Source organism: Saimiri boliviensis, chromosome 8, assembly GCF_048565385.1.
Source record: "Saimiri boliviensis isolate mSaiBol1 chromosome 8, mSaiBol1.pri, whole genome shotgun sequence".
Classification (NCBI taxonomy): Eukaryota; Metazoa; Chordata; class Mammalia; order Primates; family Cebidae; genus Saimiri; species Saimiri boliviensis.
Genome location: NC_133456.1, coordinates 12630007 through 12647298, shown reverse-complemented (window position 1 = coordinate 12647298; position 17292 = coordinate 12630007). Strand labels below are relative to the sequence as shown.

Genomic DNA, 17292 nt, shown 5'->3' with positions numbered 1-17292 from the left:
TTTTTAGTAGAGACAGAGTTTCACCATGTTGGCCAGGCTGCTCTTGAACTCCTGACTTCAGGTGATCCGCTCACCTTGGCCTCCCAAAGTGATGGGATAATAGGCGTGAGCCACTGGATTGTTTCTGTAATGTCCATAGCTCCACGGGCTCAAGCAGTCCTTCCACCTCAGCCTGGGCAACAAGGTGAAACCCCATCTCTGCAAAGAAATACAAAAATTAACTGGGTGTGGTGCTATGCACCTGTAGTCCCAGCTACTAGGGAGGCCGAGGTCGAAGGACTGCTTGAGCCCAGACATCGAGGCTGCAGTGAACTGACATCACTCCAATGCACTCCAGCCTAGGCAACAGAGTATGACTCTGTCTCAAAAACATTAAACTATCAGCTGGTCACAGTGGTGCACACATGTAGTCTCAGGTACTCAGGAGGCTGAAGTGGGAGGACTATTTGAGTCCAGGTCATTGAGCTGGGAAACCTAGAAAGACCTTCACCTGGAAAAAATAAAAAAATAAAAATTAAGTGATCAATGATGTCCACGGCACTCATAAGGAGAGCATCAGGCCAAGCACACTTTGCCTAACTACAGATTCAGAGAAGGCTACTTAGCATAGGTGATCTGAGAGCACTCATTTGCCACACTTGCACAGACTGTATCAAAGCTTCCCTTTGCTAACAGCATCACAGTAGGGATTTCCTTAAGAAGGCATCTTTCAGCCAGGTGCGGTGGCTCATGCCTGTAATCCCAGCACTTTGGGAGGCCGAGGCAGGCAGGTCACCTGAGGGCAGGAGTTGGAGACCAGCCTGGCCAACATGGTGAAACCCTGTCTCTACTAAAAACAGAAAAATTAGCCAGGCATGGCAGCAGGTATCTGTAATCCCAGTTACTTGGGGGGCCATGTCGGCTGAAGAATTGCTTGAGCCCAGGAGGCGAGGTTGCAGTAAGCCGACATCATGCCACTGCACTCCAGCTTGGGTGCCAGAGTGAGACTCCATTTCAAAAAAAAAAGGGGGGCATCTTTCATAATTACAAAGTTATGAGACTCTAATATTTAATCACATACATCCTTCTGCTCAAAAGGGGACAAAGAAGAGATTATATGAGCAGACATTAACAGGTCCTCTACCACACGGGTACATATCTCAGTTTTTCACCTTCATTATAAAAGACAGGCAGAGGTCAGATGGAATTTAATTTCCTAAAATGTATTTTCTCCAACTGTTAGTTCCATTCACACAATATACTAAACTGATTAAATTTTCAAAGCTACTACAAAAAGCAATTTTTTTTTTCCAGGTTCATAATTTATTGTACAAATTGTATTATCACATGATGAGTTGGGATTAGCTTCTCCAGGCATGGAACTTAACAGATGAGGTTAAGAACCGGAGACAGTTTAAAATCCATTTATGTTTCTTTCACAGCTGGAGTTTTTTTAGACCTTAACTTGAAATATAAGATAATCAAAGCAATGCTTCCGTATGTGGCCAGTACACAATTCTTTCTACCTGTGAGAGTATAAGAGTTGAAATATTTTTTAATACCAGTGAAATGAAATTGTTCATCAGCTTCTGGACCTGCCATGATCTCAATCTGCTATAGCCACAAATTCCTCACCCAGGGTCCTTCAACGACCGTATCCACCGCTCTGCCCGGCCGGAAGAAGAAAAAGCAATTTTTTTTAAGGTACAAAAGTAAAGAGTTTTCACATGCAGAAGAAACCTTTTTTGGGTCAAGCCTGGGAAAAGACAAATGAGTAAACACCAATACAAAGAAACACTGCTTCCATATGCAGTAGGTGGGAATTCAATCTCAAGTAAAACAAAACAAATATAACAACAAAAAAGAATAAAAAAAGAAAAAGGAAAAAAACCACCACAAATGGTTTACAGAACTGAAAAACCTTCATGAGTACAAGCGGTAAAGCCAGTCTCTATGATCCTCCTAGTAACCCTATTTCTCCTCACTCTTTCTTTCAAGTTTCAGAAACTCAGAAGGGGCAGCTTAAGCCTCACCTCAAATCTGATATTATGTATAAAAGATAATTTCACTAATTTTTCTTTCTAGAAACAAGCTTTCTTCAGCATTCAGTATAGAATTCCACCTAGTATTTCTTTTGTTTTTGGAGGTTTCTTGGGGGATGGAGACAGGAATATAAAAACCTGGAACAGAGACAGGAACAGAAAAACCATTCTGGGGCCAGGCCTGTAATCCCAGCACTTAGGGGGGCCAAGGTGGGCAGATCACCTGAAGTCAGGAGTTTGAGACTCTGTCTCAAAAAAAAATAAAAGACCAACCATTCTAATACTATAAAAAGGTATAAAATACAAAGTAAAAACAGCTAAGTAGGCTGGGCGTGGTGGCTCACGCCTGTAATCCAAGCACTTTGGAGGCCAAAGCAGGCGGATCACCTGAGGTCGGGAGTTCAAGACGAGCCCGACCAACATGGTGAAACCTCATCTTAATAAAAAAAAAAATTAAAAATTAAAAATTAAAACAAAAAAGCAGCTAAGGATGCTTTGAACCTCGGGTTCTTGATCTAACAATTATAAACATTATCTGTCTAGGAACAACGAGTTTAGCACATTTTAATCACTCTCAGGCCATGCGTGGAGGAATCATACTTATAATCCTAGCCTTTGGGCAGCTGAGAGGCAGAAAGCCTGACGCCAGGAGTTCAAGACCAGCCTGGGCAGCACAGTGAGACCCCCTACATTTCCCCCCCAAATTTTTTTTTTTTTTGAGACGGAGTTTCGCTCGTTACCCAGGCTGGAGTGCAATGGCGCGATCTCGGCTCACCGCAACCTCCGCCTCCTGGGTTCAGGCAATTCTCCTGCCTCAGCCTCCCGAGAAGCTGGGATTACAGGTGTGCGCCACCATGCCCAGCTAATTTTTTTTGTATTTTTAGTACAGACGGGGTTTCACCATGTTGACCAGGATGGTCTCGATCTCTTGACCTCGTGATCCACCCGTCTCGGCCTCCCAAAGTGCTGGGATTACAGGCGTGAGCAATCGCGCCCGGCCTCCCGCCAACATTTTTAAAGTTAGCCAGGTGTGGTGGTGTGCACCGTAGTCCCAGCTATTTGAGGGGATCACTTGAGCCCAGGTGGTCAAGGCTGTAACGACCTATGATCATGCCACTGCACTTTAGCTTGGACGACAGAGCAAGACAAGACCCTTAAAAAAAAAACGTAAATAAAAAACTAAAAATTATCCTCCTGTCACCAAACCCTGCCAATCACATTTTTATTCTTAGTTTTGTTACTATCACTTTCACACCTTTAAGCCTCTACTTGTAGACTCATTACAGTATTAGCCTCTAATCCCAGCACACTGGGAGGCCAAGCAGGGTGGATCACCTGAGGTCAGGAGTCTGAGACCAGCCTGGCCAATGTGGCGAAACTCTGTCTTTACTAAAAATATAAAAATTAGCCAGGTGTGGTGGCACATGCCTATAATCCCAGCTACTTGGAATGCTGAGACAGGAGAATCACTTGAACCCAGAAGATAGAGGCTGCAGTGAGCCGAGACTGTACCATTGCCCTCCAGCCTGGGCAACAGAGCAAGACTCTTGTCTCAAAAAAAAGAAAAAATTTAAGAGTATTTATGGAGTTCCCACTATGTAAGATCAAAAAATTAAACCTCCACACCCCTAATTTTTTGTTGTTTTTTGAAACAGGGTCTTATTCTATTGACCATGCTGCAGTGCAGTGGTAACATCTTGGCTCACTGCCGCCTCAACCTCCTGGGCTCAAGTGACCCTCCCATCTCAGTCTCCCAAGAAGCTGGGACTACAGGCCTGTGCCACCACACCCAGCTAAGGTTGTCTCAAACTCCTGATCTCGTGATCTGCCTACCTCAGCCACTTAAAGTGCTGGCATTACAGGCTTGAGCCACCAGGCCCGGGCTCTATTTTTCATTTATTTATTTTTTGAGATGAGTCTCGCTCTGTCACCAGGCTGGAGTGCACTGGCGCAATCTCGACTCATTGCAACCTCTGCCTCCCAGGTGCAAGCAACTCTCATGCCTCCGCTTCCTGAATACCTGGGATTACAGGCATCTACCACCATGCCCAGCTAATTTTTACATTTTTATTAGAGACGGGGATTTCACCACGTTGGCCAGGATTGTCTTGATCTCCTGACCTTGTGATCTGCCCACATCAGCCTCCCAAAGTGCTGTGATTACAGGTGTGATCCACTGTGCCCAGTCTATTTTTTAAAATTTATTTTTGAAATGGAGTCTTGCTCCGTCACCCAGGCTGGAGTGCAATGATGCAGTCTGGGCTCACTGCAACCTCCGTCTCCCAGGTTCAAGCCATTATCCTGCCTTAGCCTCCGGTGTAGCTGGGATTACAGGTGCCTGCTACTATACCAAGCTAATTTTTGTATTTTTAGTAGAGATGGGGTTTCACCATGTTGGCCAGGCTGGTCTCGAACTCCTGACCTCGTGATCTGCCCTCCTTGGCCTCCCAAAGTGCTGGGATTGCAGGCGTGGGGTACCATGCCTGGCCTATTTTTATTTTTTGGAGACAGTTCCTCACTCTGTCGCCCAGGTTGGAATGCAATGGCACAATCATGGCTCACTGCAACCTCCGCCTCCCAAATTCAAGCAATTCTGCCTAAGTCTCCAGAGTAGCTAGGATTACAGGTACCTGCCACATACCCAGCTAATTTTCATATTTTCAGTGGAGATGAAGTTTTGCTATGTTGGCCAGGCTGGTCTCAAACTCCTTGCCTCAGTGATTTGCCCAGTCTCCTGAGGTGCTAGGATTATAGGTGTGAGCCACTGAACCTGGCCAGATGCCCTCTATTTTTGAAAAACATTTAGTTAAATAAATCTAGCTTCTGTTTAATCAAACATTTTAGTTTTAGAATATATTTCATACCAAAGTCCAGAACATGATTTTTTTGTCAATCAAAGTTCCAAAGATACCATAAAAACCTTTCTGGGCTGGGCGCGGTGGCTCACATCTGTAATCCCACCACTTTGGGAGGCTGAGGCAGGCAGATGATGAGATCAAGAGATCAAGACCATCCTGGCCAACATAGTGAAATCCCATCTCTACTAAAATACAAAAATTAGCTAGGTATGGTAGCATGCACCTGTAGTCCCAGCTACTCGGGAGGCTGAGGCAGGAGAATTGCTTCAACCTGGGAGGCAGAGGTTGCAGTGTGCCAGGATCAAGCCACAGCACTCCAGCCTGGCACCTGGCAACAGAGCAAGACTGTCTCAAAAAAAAAAAAAAAAAAAAAAAAAAAAAAAAAAATCTGCTGCCTATGTCATCCCCAAATAAATCCTAACAGCTAGCATTTCAAGAATAGTACCTTTAAAAAGTTACTATAAGCAGGCCGGGCGCGGTGGCTCAAGCCTGTAATCCCAGCACTTTGGGAGGCCGAGATGGGTGGATCACGAGGTCAAGAGATCGAGACCATCCGGGTCAACATGGTGAAACCCCGTCTCTACTAAAAATACAAAAAATTAGCTGGGCATGGTGGTGGGTGCCTGTAATCCCAGCTACTCAGGAGGCTGAGGCAGGAGAATTGCCTGAACCCGGGAGGCGGAGGTTGCGGTGAGCCGAGATCGTGCCATTGCACTCCAGCGTGGGTAACAAGAGTGAAACTCCGTCTCAAAAAAAAAAAAAAAAAAAAAAAGTTACCATAAGCAACTCTAGCAGAAATATAAATTTATTTCCTAAGCCAAAAGGGAAGCAGTAAGCTGGATATTCAGTTGTCAGAAAGTATAAGTTTCAAAAAGTTACTTGCTGTAAACCATCAAAATCCATTTGTTATGCTTTTCATTAAAAAAAAAAAAAAAAAACAGCAAGGTGCAATGGCTCACGCCTGTAATCCCAGCACTATGGGAGGCTGAGGCGGGTGAATCACAAGGTAAGGAGATCGAGACCATCTCCTAACATGGTGAAACCCTGTCTCTTTAAAAAAAAAAAAAAAATTGGCTGGGTTTGTTGGCAGGCACCTGTAATCCCAGCTACTTGGGAAGCTGAGGCAGGAGAATTGCTTGAATCGGAGAGCTGGAGGTTGCAGTGCCGCTGCACTCCAGCCTGGGCAACAAGAGCAAAACTCCGTCTCAAGAGAAAAAAAGGGGGGGTGGGAACGCTGGGCGTGGTGGCTCACGCCTGTAATCCCAGCACTTTGGAAGGATAAGGTGGGCAAATCACCTGAGGTCAGGAAGTTCAAGACCAACTTGGCCAATATGGTAAAACCCTGTGTCTACTAAAAATACAAAATTTAGCTGGGCATGGTGGCAGGCACCTGTAATCCCAGTTACTCAGGAGGCTGAGGCAGGAGAATTGCTTGAACCTGGGAGGCCAAGGTTGCAATGATCCAAGATCACACCACTGCACTCTTGAGCCTGAGGGACGGGGGCGAGGCTGCGTCTCAAAAAAGAAAAGAAGTAACAGTAATAACTTAAAAGACAAACAGGCTTGAAATAGAAAAAATACCATAAAACCATTAGAAATGTCAACAAAGAGCTGGGCATGGTGGCTCTCACCTACAGTCCCAGCTACTTGGGAGGCTGAGGCAAGAAGATGGTTTTATCCCAGCACTTTGAGGCTACAGAGAGCTATGACCATGCCACTGCACTCCAGCCTGGGTGACAGAGTGAGACTCTATCATTTATTCATAGATAAGTAAATAATAAGCAAACAAGTTAACAGGCTGGGTGCAGTGGCTCACCTTATAATTCTAACACTTTGGAAGGCTGATGCAGGAAGATCCTTTGAGCCCAGGAGTTTGGGACCAACCTAGGCAATGTAGTGAAACCAGCTCTAATTTTTTTTTTTTTTTTTGAGATGGAATCTCCCTCTGTCACCCAGGCTGGAGTGCAGTGGGGCAACCTTGGCTCACAGCAACCTCTGCTTCCTGGGTTCAAGTGATTCTCCTGCCTCAGCCTCCTGAGCAGCTGCAACTGCTACCATACCTGCTTAATTTTTTTATTTTTAGTAGAGACAGGGTTTCGCTCTGTCAGCCAGGCTGGTCTCCAACTCCTGACCTCAGGTAAACCACCCGCTTCCGCCTCCCAAAGTGCTAGGATTACAGGTGTGAGGCACCATGCCCGGCCTAAATTTTTTTTTCTTTAGGTGGAGTCTTGCTCTGTTGCCGAGAGTGGAGTGTAATGGCATGATCCTAGCTCACTGCAACCTCTGCCTCCCGAGTTCAAGTGATTGTCCTGCTTCAACCTCCCAAGTAGCTGAGATTATAGGCACCTGCCACCATGCCCAGCTAATTTTTGTGTTTTAGAAGACACAGGGTTTCACCATGTTAGTCAGGCTGGTCTCAAACTCCTTGCCTCAAACAATCCACCAGCATTGGCCTCCCAAAATGCTGGAATTACAGGTATGAGTCACCACACCTGGCCAATAGATTTTGAGACCACCCTGGCCAACGTGGTGAAACCCCATCTGCACTAAAAATACAAAAACTAGCTGCGCATTATATCAGGCATGTGTAATCCCAGCTACTCTAGAGGCTGAGGCAGGAAAATCACTTGAATCTGGTAGGTGGAGGCTGCACTGAGCTGAGATTGCGCCACTGCACTCCAGCCTGGGGACAGAGTGAGACTCTGTCCAAAAAAAAAAAAAAAAGCTAACAGTAGTTATGACTAAATAATGGAATCACAGAGGATTTAAGTTTCTTCCTGTTAAATAATTTTCTGTATTTCCCCCAAGTTCCATTAATCTAAAATATAATTTAAAAATCACTGAGCGTGGTGGCTCAGGCCTATAATCCCAGCACTTTGTGAGGCCGAGGCAGGCAGATTAGGAAATCAGAAAAATCATCTTTTTCTATACAGTGACTACAGTGCAGTAATGGGTAGCAGACACATAAACAATTATGGTTAATCACAGTATGATTTTCCTTCAAAATCAAAATCTGAAACTCTTTTTTTTTTTTTCTTGAGATGGAGTCCCACTCTGCCCCTCAGGCTGGAGTACAGTGGTGCAATCTCGGCTCACCGAAACCTCTGCCTCCTGGGTTCAATTCACCTGCTTCTGCCTCCCAAGTAGCTGAGATTACAGACATGCGCCACCACACCTGGCTAATATTGTATTTTTAGTAGAGATGGGGTTTCTCTATGTTGGTCAGGCTGGCCTCGAACTCCTGACCTTGGGTGAGCCACCTGCCTGAGCCTCCCAAAGTGCTGGGATTACAGGCGTAAGCCACCGCGCCCAGTCTGAAACTCTTCAAAGGAAACTAAACCAGCCAAACAAGGTGGCTCACTCCTGTAAATCCCACCACTTTGGGAGACTGTGGTGGGTGGATCATCTGAGGTCGGAAGTTTGAGACCAGCCTGACCAACATGATGAAACCCTGTCTCTACTAAAATTACAAAAAAATTAGCCGGGCGTGGTGGCACATTCCTGTAATCCCAGCTACTCAGAAAGCTGGGACACAAGAATCGATTGAACCCAGAAAAGGAAGGTTGCAGTGAGCTGACACTGAGCCACTACACTCCAGCCTGGGCAACAAGAGTGAAACTCCATCTCAAAAAAAAAAAAAGAAAAAAGAAACTAAACCATAAGATAACAAAAACTTGCACAAAATAATTAAGTCTTAACTTCAAGATGCTGCTCATAAAACACGAAAGTTGAGCCTTGGTAATAAAGAGAAATGGGCCAGGCACGGTGGCTCATGCCTATAATCCCAGCACTTTGGGAGGCCGAGGCGGGTGGATCACAAAGTCAAGAGATTGAGACCATCCTGGTCAACATGGTGAAACCCTGTCTCTAATAAAAATACAAAAATTAGCTGGGCATGGTGGTGCATGCCTGTAGTCCCAGCTACTCAGGAGGCTGAGGCAGGAGAATTGCTTGAACCCAGGAGGTAGAGGTTGCAGTGAGCCGAGATGGTGCCATTGCACTCCAGCCTGGGTAACGAGAGCGAAACTCTATCTCAAAAAAAAAAAAAAAAAAAAAAGGAGAAATGAAGAAACTTCTAAAACAGACAAAAGATTCTAAATTAGCTCCAAGTAAAAGAATTAGTGAAAAGCAGTAAAGAAATTTAAGTATTTCTGAAAAACATGCAGCCATAAGGATACTTGAGTGTTCTGGGACTCTCATAAGATTGGTAATGATGCTTTGAAGATCTTGTTGCAAAAAAATTAAAAGAAAAAACAAAGAATAATGAAAAAGAAAATACCCTAATGCTCTTGGGGTATATGAGGTCTGTAAACAAGCATTTACTTCTCAATGCCTTAAACACAGCTGCTTTGTAGAACAATAAAGGAAAACCAGCACTCCCTTAAACAGACCCTGGACATTTTTGCTGGTATAAATTCAAATTGATTATTGATATCTCCTCTGTATTTCCTTCTACTGGAGCTTAGCATAGTGCCTGACACACAGCAATTCCTAAATACATGAGTTATTATTTTTATTATTTTATTACTAGAACATAAGATGGTACCATGGACAAAGATTACTCCAAAACAACAGTATATTACATTTCTATAGGTCTGTTTACAAATTTCTTTCTTTTTTCCATCTAGATACCAAGGGAAGATCTCAGTGCAATCACCCTTTCTTGGGTTTCTTATGCCTGATACCTCTTTTGGGCTCCCCGTATGGCTCTGCAGAGTGAGTCTTGAATCTGTGATGGACTAAGAGAAGAAAGTATGAGCTGCGTCAGAACTTTACCTCTTCCTTAGGCTTTGAGCTCCCTCAAGGTTCACATCTACTCCAACAATGGCTCTTCATAGCTTAGACCAGTTTCAATACATTCATATGGGGCTGGGCACAGTGGCTCACACCTGTAATCCAAGCACTTTGGGAGGCCGAGGCAGGTGGATCACAAGGGACCAGCCTGGCCAACATGGTGAAACCCCATCTCTACTAAAAATACAAAAATTAGCCGGGCATGGCCACTCCCGCCTGTAGTCCCAGCTACTCAGGAAGCTGAGGCAGAACTGCTTGAACCCAGGAGGCGAGAATTCAGTGAACTGAGATCACGCCACCACACTCCAGCCTGGGCGACAGAGGCAGACTCCATCTCAAAATAAATAAATAAAATAAAATAAAATAAAATAGGCCAGGCACAGTGGCTCACACCTGTAACCCCAGCACCTTCGGAGGCCGAGGCGGGCGGATCTCTTGAGTAAGGAATTCGTGACCAGCCTGGCCAATATGGTGAAACTGTCTCTACTAAAAATAAAAAAAATTAGCCCAGCGTGGTGGCACTTGCCTGTAGTCCCAACTGCTCCAGAGGCTGAGGCAGAATAATCACTTGAACCCAGGAGGCGGAGGTTGTAGTGAGCCAAGACCACACTACTGTACTCCAGCCTGGGTGACAAAGTGTGACTTGAACCCTTCCTTGTTTCAAGCAATTCTCCTGCCCCAGCCTACCAAGTATCTGGAACTACAGGCACATGCCACCATGCCCAGCTAATTTTTTTTATTTTTAGATGGCCAGGCTGTTCTCAAACTCCTGACCTCAGGTGATCCAGACCCCCTCAGCCTCCCAAAGTGCTGGGATTACAAGCGTGAGCCACTGTACCCAGCCATTTGTCTGGGATTTTTTGTTTTTGTTTTTGTTTTTTAATTAAACAGGATCTTGTTCCATTACCAAGGCTAGAATACAGTGGTGCATTCACAGCTCCATGCAGCATCAAACTCCTGGGCTCAAACAATCCCCCGGCATAGCCTCCTGAGTAGCTCGGACTAGGTCCATGCCACCACATCCGGCTATTTCTATTTTTTTTGTAGAGACAGGGTCTTGTCATTTTGCTCAGGCTGGTTTCATACTCCTGGGCTCAAGCAATCCTCGCACCTTGGCCTCCCCAACTGCTAGGATTACAGGCATGAGCCACTGTGTTCCACCCATGTTTCTATTCTTAAGGTTACTAGCCCACTGCAGGGTTTGTGATGGAAAATATCCCGTTAGGCCAATTATCTGCTCCATACCTTTACAGGAGTCCCTGGTTTAGGGGCATTTTCATCATGCTTCTATTTTCATTTTTTTTGAAATGGAATCTTGCCTAGTCTCGCAGACTGGAGTCCAATGGTACAGTCTTGGCTAACTGCAACCTCTGCCTCCCAGGTTCAAGTGATTCTCCTGCCTCAGCCTCCCAAGTCACTAGAATTACAGGTGCCCGCCACCACGCCCAGTTAATTTTTGTATTTTTAGTAGAGACAGGGTTTCACCATGTTGGCCAGGCTGTTCTGAAACTTCTGACCTCAGGTGATCTGCCAGCGCTGGCCTTCCAAACTGTCGGGATTACAGACGTGAGCAACTGAGCCTGGCCATAGTTTCATTTTCAATTAGGAAATTAAAATTCTTATATCTCCCAAATACTGACGGATTGTAAATTGGCACAACCACTTGCATTATCTAGTGAGACTGAAAATATCTATTCCTACTAAGCAATTTTACCCATCAGTGTATATGAAGGAACTTCTTTTTTTACAAGGGTACTTACACAAGAACATTCACAGCAGCATTTTGTTAACAGTCAAAATGCTATTGCGTGGAAGCAACCCAGATGTCTATCAATAGTGCCATAGATAAATACGTTATGGTATATTCATACAACAGAATACTACATAAAAAAGGGGAATGAACAGCTGCACACAATGTGAACAATTTCAGAAATATTATGCTAGAAAGACAAGATAATACAGCATGACTCCATGTATATAAAACTCAAAAAGAAACAAAGCTAAACTATGTTAAGGTAACAGTTGTCCATAGGGCTTGAGAAGCTGTGTTCCAGAAGGAACCCACAAAGGGTTCAGGGATACTGGCATTATTTCTTGAAAAAGTAGTAGTTACACCAGCATCAGTCTATAATTTTTCATTAAATTGTACAGATAATCACCTAAATTTACATAGGTTGATATTTCATAAATTTTAAAAAAAGAAAAACACATTAGATTTCTGACACAGCCACCAGTTCTACCTAGTTTTGCCCTGGCCTTAAGAGTGAGACCAGGTCGGGCGTGGTGGCTCAAGCCCGTAATCCCAGCACTTTGGGAGGTCAAGGCGGGTGGATCACGAGGTCAAGAAATCGAGACCATCCTGGTCAACATGGTGAAACCCCGTCTCTACTAAAAATACAAAAAATTAGCTGGGCACGGTGGCACATGCCTGTAATCCCAGCTACTCAGGAGGCTGAGGCAGGAGAATTGCCTGAACCCGGGAGGCGGAGGTTGCGGTGAGCCAAGATTGCGCCATTGCACTCCAGCCTGGGCAACAAGAGCGAAACTCCGTCTCAAAAAAAAAAAAAAAAAAAAAAAAAAAAAAGCAAATAAATAAAACGCAGACAAGAAAGAAGCATGGCACAACGAACATACCATAACTAATTAAACTACAAGAAAGCATATGCAAATGTAAGGAAAAACAATAATGATTATGAAGCTGCCTTAAAGAAGGGCAGCCATATCCAGAGCCCCTGACTTTGGTTACTTTTCTATAGCTATTCAATTTTACAAAAAAATTCAACCACTATTTGATCTTTAGTTTGAAATGGCAACACAAGCTAGAAAAAGGATGTGGAACTGAAGAGGTTCTTGAAGAGATATACAAACAATTCATCAGAGAGGACCCGAAGGAAGACATCCAATAAGCAAATCATAGAGAAACTTTTTTTTAAGATGGAGTCTCACTTTTGTTGCCCAGGCTGGAGTGCAATGGCACAATCTCAGCTCACTGCTGCAACCTCCGCCTCCTGGGTTCAAGCAATTCTCCTGCCTCAGCCTCCCGAGTAGTTGGGATAACAGACACCCGCCACCATGTCCTGCTGATTTTTGTATTTTTAGTAGAGACAGGGTTTCACCATGTTGGCCAAACTGGTCTCAAACTCCTGACCCTGGATGATCCACCCGCCTCAGCCTCCCAAAGTTTTGGAATTACAAGCCACCGCGCCGGCTTTTTTTTTTTTTTTTTTTTGAGATGGAGTCTCACTCTGCTCACTCTGTCGCCCAGGCTGGAGTGTAGTGGCACAATCTCTGCTCACTGCAACCTCCACCTCTCAGGTTCAAGCCATTCCCTTGCCTCAGCCTCCCAAGTAGCTGGGATTACAGGCACCCACCACCACACCTGGCTAATTTTTCATTTTCAGTAGAGACAGGATTTCACTATGTTGGCTAGGCTGGTCTTGAACTCCTGACCTCAAGTGATCCACCCTCCTCGGGCATAAGCTACCACACCCAGCTGAGAAATACTATTTTTAAACACTAATTTCAAAGGAAGATCTCAAGCATAATAGTTAAAAACAAAGATAATTCAAAACAGGCAGACCTAAAAAATGTATCAAAATTTGGCCGGGTGCAATGGCTCATGCCTGTAATCCCAGCACTTTGGGAAGCCAAGGTGGGCGGATCAGGAGGTCAGGAGTTTTGAGATCAGCCTGACCAGCATGGTGAAACCCCAGCTCTACCAAAAATACAAAAATTACCCGGGCGTGTTAACACAGGCCTGTAATTCCAGCTACTCAGGAGGCTGAAGCAGAAGAATCGCTTGAACCCAGGAGGCGGTGGTTGCAGTGAACCAAGATCACACCACTGAGCTCCAGTCTGGGCTACAAAGTGAGGCTCTGTCTCAAAAAAAAAAAAGTATCAAAATTTTAAGTGTAAACTTTACAGCTTTTCTCTGAACCATTTAAGTCCTTTTAAAAGACGATTCCTTGCCATGCTTAAATCTGTGGGTTCCACTGTCTTGCATCCTAAGAGGAGAAAACTGCCCAAGTAGCAAACTGTGGCTGAATTCAAAGATGCTGTTCTCCCACATCTTCATTTTACAGCACCTAACAGTTTCTGGAAGACAGCACCCAGAATAATTGATAGGATTTGTAATGCTTCAGTATTACAAAAAAAAAACTATGCACACATACTTCCAGCATATGAACAATTTTAACTCACCAGTCACCATGTTGCATGTATTTCTGTTGCTTGTCCTGAGTTCTTAAGACTTCTAATATTCTGAAGAAGATAGAACAAAAAAGTTCCTTCCATCCTCAGCCTCCTTTTATTAATAATTTTAACTTTGTTCTTAAAAAAAATACAATACATTAGAAAGAACTACCCCAACATTATGAAATTTGATTGCTAAGTTTACTTCCTCTTAGCTTCCTTTTCCTTAAGCTTAATGGAGCAAGACTGTAAATTATAAACTAGCAGATGTTTTGTATTAGAAAAAAAGAAGTGCATAATTCTCTAGGACAAACCTAGAACTTCCTTGACACCAAAACACAATGGCGTGGTGAAAAAAAAAAGAGCTGAAAAGGATTGAAAACCTAAACCAAAAGTGACTTTTACAGCGATACACAGTCAGATTTTAGGAATTTCTGGAGATTTCCGGAATTTCAAAAAAAGGTATAGCATTGATTCTCAGGTTGTTCAATTTTGTTCGAGGCAACTTTTTGGCTGAGGCAATGTTAGGCCCTTAGGATAACAGACTAAAGTAAGCCCCTCCCACCTACGCAAAAGAAAAAACTGCGTTTAAGGATTTAAAGTGGCATTTTAGAGCTCGGAGTTCACATCGTCCACATAAGAGAATCCCCTTCCGGAGCGCAGAGGTGACGTGTACGAATTGCGCTTATGGACGTATTAGTTTCTAATACGATAAGCAGGTACCTGCCCGGCACAAAGCCCAGCACAAGGTGAGGAAACCCGGAGGGGCTCACTGCCCTCTCAAGCCAATAGGGCTTGGTTTCTGAAGCCGAGGAACACCCTACCCAAGTACCCACCCCGCACTTGGGCCTCAAGTAACGGCATTACTAGAGGAGAACAGGCAATCTCGCGCCCCTCACAGGGGAGCGGAGCCGCAAGCCAGACAGCAAAGCTAGTTTGTTTCTCTTCAGGCCTAGGCGACCGATGCCCGAGAACGTCACCAGACCAGAAAAGACCCAATCCTCAACCTTCCCCACGCAACGCGCCGCGGCCGGCCCTCCGCTCAGCAGAGGCCTCCGGCGCGCTCTCGAGGCGGCACCGCCACCCAACATCAGGGCGCGCGCACCAAAACGGGGGGTCGTGGCGGGCGCACGCCCTAGAAAGCCTCTCTTGCCCGCGGGCCAAAGCTCATAGAGCAGAGATATCCGGGCGGGGAACGCGCACGTCGGCGGCCACGCGCACCGAGAGAGCCGCACAGCGCGCGCGCTCCCGCGCGTAAAAACAGGTTTAGACGCGCGCCCGCACCAGCGCGCGATGTCGCGCCGCGCCCACCCAAATCCCCGGCCCACCCCTCCCCCATCCACAGGGCGGGGTACGCGAGCCCAGGGACGTTTTCAGCTCCGGAGCCGCCCCGAGCTCTCAGGCCCCAGCGGTAGCGGCCCGCCCGCCCCCGCCCGCCGTTGTGTGGGGTGGGCCCACCGTCCCAGGCCCACAGCCTCGCCGCATCCTCGCCCACAGTGGAGCCCTCACCCGGCGACGTCACCGCCGCCGCCGCCTCCGCTCTACCCGCCGGCCCCGCCGCACCGCCCGGGACCCCGGTTCTGCCGTCGTAGCTCCAAGACCGACAGGGTTTTCTCCTCACAGCTCCCTGGGCGCCATCTTACATTCAACCCTCACAGCCAATGGGAGCCGATTGCTCCTCTCGCGAGAATCGGGGCGTCGGATCCCGCGAGATCTCGAGCTGCCTCCCGGCCAGACTTAAAGTGAACGCTTCAGCAGGGGAGGCAGGCCGCACTTCTGGCTGCTACAGCGGATCACGGATCCCAGGGCGGGGAGCGACTCGCCCCGCCTCTGGACGCCCCTCTGTGTGGGGCGGAGTTAGGGCGGGGGCTTAGCCTCGTCGTGGAGCCTCTGACGGCTAGGACTCGAAGCTAGCTCCTTGGACCCACCTTCCGTCGCCCGCCTGAGCCTCCTTTGGTCGAGCACCCCTAAGCGGGGCGGGGCCCGGCCGGGCTCAGCCTCTCGCTTAAGGTGGACCCTGCAAACTTCTCGCCTGGGCTCGGCGTCCCCAGCTGTGCCCCGCCTGGGAAGCCTCTAGAGCTCTTACCTCCCGAAGGACCCACCCTCTGGGCCCCCCCAGCTGCTGCCATCTGAGTTCAGCCTTCCGCAGTCGGGGCCACCTTAAAGCGGGCCCACTGGTAGCCTGGTGTTTGTATACAGGGAAAATGTGGAAGGCGTTAAAGCTGCAGGCACACGCAGGCCTCAGCAGCAGCCCACACAGCCCCCAGAGGGCTTCCAGCCTGCTGTAGACTCCTTTTGCCTCGGGGTTTTTGCCCTTGTTCCTCTTATCTTGGCAAAGTTCCCATAGTCTTTTGTGATTCCCTTCAGAAGTCACTTCGTGAGAGTAGTCTTTTCTAAGGCACAGGCTGGGTCAGGAACCCCTTCCAGCCTTGCACAGGGCCCAGGAAGAGCTCTCCCATGCAGTGCTTGGTCACCTCTTTCCCCGCCAGTGAACTTGGAAGGCTATCACAGCATGTATGCCACATCTCACTGTGCCTGGCACGTAGTAGGCACTAAAAAATTATATGCTGAATGGGCCGGGCACGGTGGCTGACGCCAGTAATTCCAACACTTTGGGAGCCAAGGCGGGTGGAACACCTCAGGTCAGGAGTTTGAGACTAGCCTGGCCAACGTGGTGAAACTCCATCTCTACTAAAAATACAAAATTAGCCATGTGTGGTTGTGCATACCTGTGATCCCAGGTACTTGGGAGGCTGAAGCAGGAGAATCGCTTGAACCTGGGAGGTGGAGATTGCAGTGAGGCGAGATCGTGCCACTGCACTCCCTCCTGGGCAACAAGGGCGAAACTCCGTCTCAAAAAAAAAGAAAAAAAATTATATGCTGATTAGGCGCAGTGGCTCACGCCTGTAATCCTAGCACTTTGGGAGGCTGAGATGGGCGGATCACCTGAGGTCAGGAGTTCGAGAGCAGCCTGACGAACATAGTGAAACCCCGTCTCCACAAAAAATACAAAAATTATCCAAGTGTGGTGGCGTGCACCTGTAATCCCAGCTACTTTGGAGGCTGAGGCCCGAGAACACTTGAAGCAGGGAGGTGGAGGTTGCAGTGAGCCAAGATGGAGCCACTGCACTCCAGCCTGGTCTGCAGAGTGGAACTCCATCTCAAAAAAAAAAAAAAAAAAAAAAAAAAAAAATTATATGCTGAATGATCAGACTGGGAGCCAGACCTCTCTACTTCACACCAGCAGAAACAAACCTTTTAGATCCCTCTGGCACAGGGGTCCTAACCAGGGCCCTCCATTCTCTCAGACCAGGTACACAGGGTATGAATCCCATGCAGGCCCCTTCCTTTAAGCACCAAAAAGTGCGCCAGTGCTTTCAAAGCTGTTAGTACCACTCTTTTCTGGGAAAGCCCATTCTCACAGACAA

At 46.6% G+C, this 17292-nt stretch overlaps 2 protein-coding genes across 6 annotated transcripts in view; both read right to left on the bottom strand.

Moving 5' to 3' along the window:
* The window catches only part of QRICH1 (glutamine rich 1), a 68057-nt gene extending 52322 nt beyond the window's left edge, over window positions 1-15735 (bottom strand). The window contains exons 1-3 of one of the 5 annotated variants that reach the window (XM_074403888.1): window positions 15374-15735; window positions 13874-13933; window positions 75-198 (exon numbers count right to left, since the gene is read on the bottom strand). The gene's annotated coding sequence lies outside the window, so the exon portion shown is untranslated. The other 4 variants (XM_039477699.2, XM_039477701.2, XM_039477698.2 and 1 more) reach the window with 4 other exon arrangements.
* LOC101031287 (ATP synthase F(0) complex subunit k, mitochondrial) lies at window positions 1280-2747 on the bottom strand. The gene has a single exon (XM_003936682.4). It carries the CDS (start codon window positions 1579-1581, stop codon window positions 1405-1407), a length of 177 nt encoding a protein of 58 aa, XP_003936731.1. The 5' UTR covers window positions 1582-2747; the 3' UTR covers window positions 1280-1404.
* Window positions 15736-17292: the final 1557 nt, after the last annotated feature.

Bases quoted from the DNA above. Each gene is read 5' to 3' on its own strand.
- LOC101031287 (XM_003936682.4), bottom strand. From the start codon at position 1,581: ATGGCAGGTCCAGAAGCTGATGAACAATTTCATTTCACTGGTATTAAA.